The sequence below is a fragment of the Marmota monax genome, unplaced genomic scaffold (genome assembly GCF_021218885.2).
Source record: "Marmota monax isolate L192 unplaced genomic scaffold, Marmota_monax_Labrador192_F-V1.1 WCK01_AAM20220418_F8-fsc00007, whole genome shotgun sequence".
Lineage (NCBI taxonomy): Eukaryota > Metazoa > Chordata > Mammalia > Rodentia > Sciuridae > Marmota > Marmota monax.
The window spans coordinates 10,516,550-10,523,846 of NW_026692781.1; the positions used below are offsets into that span (position 1 = coordinate 10,516,550).

The window sequence follows — 7,297 nt, forward strand, 5'->3', positions numbered from 1 at the left end:
GGGTACTTGAGTAAGCTAAGAGTAGGCTCTTTAGAGTTCTCATTCATTCAAGGTTTTAAGAAACCATCCTCTTTCATTAGTAATGTGTGCAAGTAACCTTTATTTGTTTATTTAACTTAATTTCCCACAGCCCCAAAGAAGAACACATTTTAAAAAATGCTCAAGGAAGTTGGAAAGTTTGTCAATGTAAAGCTTCTCTTTGTAACTCTTCTACTCTTGGTTTCCTGTGCCAATTGCACTTTTATTTCCCGTCTCTCTACACTCAGTAAACAAAACCATATTATCAAGGGAAAGATGTGAGCCCATTAACATTGCGAGCCCTCAGATTTCACTCGCAAGAGACGACGCAGCACTTATCTGATGGAACAGAAGCTTTAATTGCTTCAAGATACAAGCCCATCCAAACCTCTGAGCTCTGACCTGTCCCTGGGAAACCTTTACGCCCTTGAGCCAAGAGCCTTATTGAAAGCGTGAGCAGCCTCCCAAAGAGGTGCATGTGCCAGCCTCCCAAAGAGGTGCACAAGAAGCGGTCCCCCACAAGGGTGATTCTTTATTGTGATGACCTACAAGGCAGAAACTTTATTTTCTGTCCATACCCAAACCTGGCACTACTATATGTGCCCTTATCAGGCTGTCATAAGTTGAAAGGGATGGAGGAAGCTGAAGGGAATGCTGCAACGGCAACGTGAAAAGAAATCTTAGTCAAAAAGTGAAGATTTCGTCTGGCTCTAGGTGCTCTGCACCTACAGCTGGAAGTCCCGTGAGTCGCACCAAGGCGAAAAAGAGGGAAAACCAAACATCTGCTCCAGGTTTTGGAGAGGGATAACACCAGTGTCCAGAAAATCGAAAGAGCGTGGGACGAGGAAAAGGGGTAGAAAGTAACTTTACCTTTCTTGGGGAAGGGCTGAGAGCAGTCCCACAGACCGAAAGTCACGCTCCCATTTAACCCCTTCCACACCGCGGCACCTACAATCCACATCCGAGAGTAGAGCCTTCCACAATCCAGAAGAACAAGCTCTCACCCGCACCAACCCTGGCCCTCTCCAGAGCGGCCAGTCCTGCCTCCCTCCCCCTACCTCGCCCAATACCTGTCTGGGAGCAGGCGCCCCGCCCTTCCACAAGCAGCCCCAGGGCCTTGCCCGCTCTTCCTGGGGCTGGGGGCGATGGGCGGCGGCCCCTGGCTGGTTGGGCTAAGTTGGATGCAGGGCAGGCGCAGGGAGCCGCGCCTGTCGGAACCCAAGCCGTGCGGAGAAGGCGCCCATTGGCCAGCTAGTGCCACGTGGCCGCCCCGGCTAGTATATTAGGCCACTATTTACCTCCGATTCGCTCGCCATGGTTCGGCGAGGGCAGCTCGGGTAGAAAGAAGAGGCGGAGAGGCGCAGACGGCGGCGGTCCTGCCCGGCGTCTGCTGGGTTCCTCACCCGGATCCTGGTCTGACTCCTCAGGACAGTGTGCTGGAACCATGAACTCCTACCTGGAGTACGTGTCGTGCGGCGGCGGTGGGGTCGGTAGCGACGTGCTCACTTTCGCACCCAAGTTCTGCCGCGCCGACGCCCGACCCATGGCCCTGCAGCCCGCTTTCCCGCTGAGCAGCGGCGACCGTGCGTTTGTCAGCTGCTTGCCCCTGGCCGCTGCCCGACTGACGCCTTCTCCCCCAGCCGCCCCAGCTCAGCCTCCCGCGCCGTCCCCTACTGCGCCCAGGTACGCGCCGTGCACCTTGGAGGGTGCTTACGAGCCTGGCACTGCACCTGCCGCTGCGACGGCCGGGGGCGCGGACTACGGCTTCCTGGGGCCCGGGCCCGCCTATGACTTCCCAGGCGCTCTCGGGCGGACGGCCGACGATGGCGGGGCGCACGTCCACTACGCCACCTCGGCGGTGTTCTCCCGTGGAGGCTCCCTTCTCCTCAGCGGACAGGTGGATTACGCGCCCTTCAGCGAGCCTGGCGCCTTTCCCGCCTGTCTCAAAGAGCCAGCCGATGGCCACCCTAGGGCCTTCCACTCTGCGTCCCCAGCCCAGGGCGCCTATCCCAAGTCCGTCTCTCCTACCTCTGGCCTCCCGGCCGCCTTCAGCACGTTCGAGTGGATGAAAGTGAAGAGGAACGCCCCTAAGAAAAGTAAGTCGCTGGACGCTGGATGGAGGCACTTGGGGCTGGGATAGGAGCCTCCCCCGGGGAACTGCTTTGGGAGTGTTTTGCGGCGGTGCCTCCCATCGGAAATACGTTCTGATGCCTCACTAAAACGGGCCAATTTCATTAAGAGTGCCCAGGCTCAGAAAATGTGCCGGGCTTTGAGAATATTAGAGGAAGGAGCTCTTTGTGGAGCATTTCTCCTGGCACAACTGTGTTCATAGAGACCGAGGAGGAGTGCACTATGACTTTGAATTCTAACTCTAGCCCCACTGCTAGCCGGAGTCTTTGCATCCTCTGCCCTCCCCGCTAATGCCTTGTCTTTACGTTGCAGGCAAACTCGCAGAGTACGGAGCCGCTAGCCCCTCCAGCGCTGTCCGCACGAATTTCAGCACCAAACAACTGACAGAACTGGAGAAAGAGTTTCATTTCAATAAATACTTAACTCGAGCCCGACGCATCGAGATAGCCAACTGCTTGCAGCTGAATGACACTCAAGTCAAAATCTGGTTTCAGAACCGCAGGATGAAACAGAAGAAAAGGGAACGAGAAGGGCTTCTGGCCACAGCCACCTCTGTGGCCTCCCTCCAACTCCCCCTCTCAAGAACCGGAACAAGCCCCACAAAGTCTGGCAGGAGCCCGGGGAGCCCTTCTCAGGCCCAAGAGCCTTCATGAGGTCCAGTCTTGAGTCTGAGGAGTCTTGGCCAGCAGAAGTCATGGGGTGCCCCCACCTCTATATAGACTTAGAGCTCAGTTTGGGATGGAGGCAGGTATGGGCAAAAATTAATAGAGATTTCGCTTGGGAAAGGAAATACCTTAGTTGGCTTCTGAATTCCAGGTGGTGTGTATACAGATATTTGATGTCTCTTAAGCAACTTGTTTGCATCTTATTTGTATCTTATCAGGGAAAAGATGCCCAGCTGCCAGCTCAGCTCCACTGCTATGTTGCCTAAATTAATCATATGAAAGGTTTGGGTGCAGGGTGGCAGGCCATTCAATTGTTGAGTTCTGTCAACCCTTTGATGTACTCAGAAGTGCATCTTCCTAATGTTTTTCTAGTTTAATTTAAAGGACAGGCTACATATATTCAGCTTCTTGAATGACCAAAGCCAGTTAGGGTCTCCTTGTTGTAGCTCAGCTGCTTCAATGATGATCTTTACATTTGCACTCCAGTTTTTTTTTTCTTTTAAAAAGCAGTTTCTACCTCTCCATGTGCCTGAGTGAAGATACAATCGCTATTTAGTTTGTAGTTGAACAAATCTACACAGTGGGTGAAGATTAGAACCTGAACTACACCTTGACATCATTTATTCAAACTTGAATGTAAATATATACAGTATGTATATTTTTTAAAAGGTTTGCTTGTGATGAACTTCTATTTGACATTTAATGTCAGCATGTAAAGGGTTTGAACTTTGTTTTGTAATAAAAATTACAGAACCAACTACTCTGCTTTTCTTTACACCCTTTTCATCCTGATTTTTTCTTTGAAGTCGATTCAATTTCTTCTATTTGTAATTCCTTGATTCTGCTATGGGAATGTTTATGTTGACAGCTTTTTAAAATAACCATGCTTACACGTGGAGCACACACAGCAAATTATGGTAAATTATTAATTAAGGGAGAAAACTCTGCCAACTATCCAAGTAAATAAGGAAATACTTTGCTTAAGTACCTTAGTTTTCATGGCAGGCATCTGGACTGCACACTAACTCAAAGGTTAGGTACCCACTATGGGGATGTTGTGAAGCAAGGGAGATACTTCAGGGAGCTCTGTTCCTTTGTCTTCTATCCTCACAGAGGAAGAAGAAAGGAGACCTGAAGACACTGTCTTGGTTAATGCTCTCTGAGAGAGACAGCTGCACATCAAAAAGTACTCAGTAGCTGAATTCCCATTTCCAAAGTCAAGAATTAGAAAGAAGGCTGAGAGAGGCCAGTAGTTAGCACTTTCTACTTCCTGTAAGCCAGGTTAAGAGAGAGCACAGGGGGTGCCTTTCTATTTTTTAAAAATGAAATACTTTCAATTTTTTTTGCAAGAGGTACAAACAGAATCTGAAACTTGACAGGAGGGTATATCAATAAGCAAACCAAAAAAACCTCTAGTCTTATTTTAAGTTGGCCCCACAGTTCTCATCCCTAACCAGACTTTTGTTGACCAGACTTTTGTGTAACATCACAGAAATATGAAGAAGAAGGAGAAAAGAAAGAAAGAAGAAACAACAATGCCAATACCCAAAAGCAAGTGGATACTTGAGATGATTGTTAGGTCATTTTCACCAGTTTGTATCTTTAAATTCTGAATAGTTAATTCAACAGAAAGGCTTAAAGGCCCAAACAAGGGAGATAAAAACCTCAGTTCTCCTTTTAGCTAGATTTCTAGACTCCAGAGCAGTGCCTCAAATCTAATACTTTAGATGTCTACAGAATAGTGGAGGATGACTTTTCCTATAAAACAGTAACATGATTAGTTAGTTGTCTTAGAAGTTTGAAATTATATTTAAATTCTTGTCATCTGTACCCACAATCTAATAGAGTTGAAATAAAATTATCAGCTCTAACAAACTCAGCTGTTTAAATGGAAAGACATCACTTAAAATGTAAGTCTGCCAATATTATTCTTCTGTTCCATTATCTGTCCCTCAGTAACTTCATGCTAATCAGATCTGGTTTAAAACAACAACTCCCCTCTGAGCTCTGCAACTATTTGAAAAGACTTGTTTAAAGACCTGTGATCTGCTCCTTTCCAGCCACCTCCTGGGCTTCCCCTGCAGTGGTGTTTGACATGACAATGTTTCCTTTTTGATAAGCATTCAAATGTACACCTAAACAAAAAAAATACCAGCATGCTTGGTCATTTCCTTAATCTACCACCCTTTCTCTGAGAAAATAAAGCTTTTCCTTTTGAAGCCAGTACTAGCACTTACCAGCCCTGATGGTTGTCTTCCTTGAGGAAGGTGGCTATTTAGATGTACGTATAATGCTGTTCTGTGAATCAGGCCAATATTAGCTATTTTTTGACCAACCCCAGGGAACCTTAAAAGCTTTCTTAATGCAGATCACTATACAGCTATATTCAGTATTAAGAAGAGTCCTGGCTGGAGATTGGGAGGAACTAGGTGACCTTTGGAGGTCCCTTTCAGCAATGAAAATGCTACACAAACAATTTAATGACTTCTACATATTTTATTTTAGGCCTATCATTGGAAGAGAGTTGGGTTGTAGGAAAGCAAACATAGTCTCTAGGATTACATTGATACTGCGTTTATGCAAGAAAAGTGGATTTTAGACATTATCAAATTCATCTTGTCACATGGATCCTTTACAGAACATTCCCCTTCCCATTATTCAGAGCTTTGTGTTATTTTGCATAAGATCTCCATGCAGTGTGAGGTTATTATGCAAACTGTTAAGCTGCTAAAACAAACTCATTTCTATTTTACAAGATTTTAAACTAAATATGCTAATTCACTCTCCAGCGATCTGTTACAAGAATGAATACACAGTGGACAGTTTTGGCTGTTATGTAATTAACTATTCAATGTTCCCTTTGTCTTCACATAATGACCATGTGTCTACTTTTCTGGATTCAGGATAATTGGGAGTGAGGAAAAAGAAAATCTTTAATAACAAAATTTCCATTACTTGAGTACTAGCAAGTGAAAGCTTTGCTGATGTAAAAACCTAAAGCAATGTCACCTAGATATCCAAAAGATTAATTATGTGTGATTTATTCTGCCTCCAACTCAAATATGGTGAGAACCAGTACTAGACTAGGTTACATCTGGCTATGTCATCAGAAAAAAGAAGCAGGCTCAAGAGAGTTGCATTAGCTCTGAAGTTCTTAATTATTCTTATGGCCAAATAAATGCCCTGTATTTGCTGAATATTGAATTTGAAAACCTCAGGATCTAATCAGTTCAGAGAGATGTTGAGTCTGACCACAGACCTCTCAACAAGAAAAATGCCCATTGTTAAAACTTTATTTGTGGTTTTAAAGTAAAACCATGGTGGACATATCTCACAAATAATGATACATCTCTATCTAAGTAGAAATAAAGATTTTCATGGTTTTTACCTCTATCATGTTTCCAACGCATGAAAATGAAACAAATATGCAAAATAGTCCAATTCAACATGCCATTTGTAATTTGTTTCTTAAGTTATACTTGTTATTCAAAAATATAATTTCAACAGAAACTCTAAATTAAATAACAAGCCAATAGAAAAGAAATCCTTTTTTAAAATTTTTTATTTTTTAATAGTTGCTCAAGACAATACAATGATCTTGACATATCATACATTTGATTCAAATGGGGTATGAATTCTCATTTTTCCACGTGTACAGATTGCAGAATCACATTGGTTATACAGCTACGTATATACATACAGCAATACTAGTGTTTGTTGTATTCTGCTGTCTTCCGTATCCCCCCTCTCCTTTCCTCTCCTCCCATCACTTCTCTACCCAATCTACTGTGACACAGAAAAGAAATCCTTAATATTGATATAAAAAGAAAGTTTTATTACTTAGCTTCAAAGAATTTAGCATTACCTCTTCTACATTTTATAATTTAATTGATATAATTTGGAAAGGAAGGTGTTATGATTTGGATCTGAAGTGTTCCCCAAAGGTCATGTGCAAAAGGGTTGGTCATCAGCCTAAGGCACTATTGGGAAGTGGTACAACCTTTAGGTGGGACTTAGTTGGAGGAAATAAGTCACTGTGGGTGTGCCTTTGAAGAGTATATTGGGACACCTGCCCCCTTTCTCTCTTTCTTTCTGTCTGCCACAAGGTGAAAACCTTTGCTCCACCACATGTTCTCCACCATGATGTTCTGCCTCATCAAAAACAAAACAAAACAAAAAACAAAAACAAACAAACAAACAAACAAACAAAAACAAAACAAAACAAAACAAAACAAAACAAAAACAGTGCCAAGTGACCATGGACTGAAACTTCTAAAATTGTGAGCCTTCCTCATTTATTTATCTTAGGTGTTTTGTCATAGTGAGGAAAAGCTAACACAGAGGGCCAAACAGTGGTAATTTGGATTTGTAACAGACACTTTTGAGGCATTTCCAGAGAGCACACTAGACCATTTAGCATATCACATTCTCAGGGGTTTTGCAAAGCTTAATCTTACATAATTTGGGAGACCTCTTTAATAAAA

At 44.0% G+C, this 7,297-nt stretch overlaps 1 protein-coding gene across 1 annotated transcript; it reads left to right on the plus strand.

Annotated features, from left to right (window-relative positions):
• The first annotated feature begins 1,344 nt into the window (after window positions 1–1,344).
• On the plus strand, window positions 1,345–3,527 carry Hoxd1 (homeobox D1). The gene is made up of 2 exons (XM_046447600.2): window positions 1,345–2,114; window positions 2,461–3,527. Exons 1-2 carry the CDS (start codon window positions 1,463–1,465, stop codon window positions 2,799–2,801), a joined length of 993 nt encoding a protein of 330 aa, XP_046303556.1. The 5' UTR covers window positions 1,345–1,462; the 3' UTR covers window positions 2,802–3,527.
• The last annotated feature ends 3,770 nt before the right edge of the window (window positions 3,528–7,297 follow it).

Excerpts from the sequence above, each read along its gene's own strand:
- Hoxd1 (XM_046447600.2), top strand. The coding sequence starts at position 1,463 with ATGAACTCCTACCTGGAGTACGTGTCGTGCGGCGGCGGTGGGGTCGGT. Across the intron at positions 2,115-2,460 it reads GAGGAACGCCCCTAAGAAAA|GCAAACTCGCAGAGTACGGA; the intron begins GTAAGTCGCTGG and ends TTTACGTTGCAG.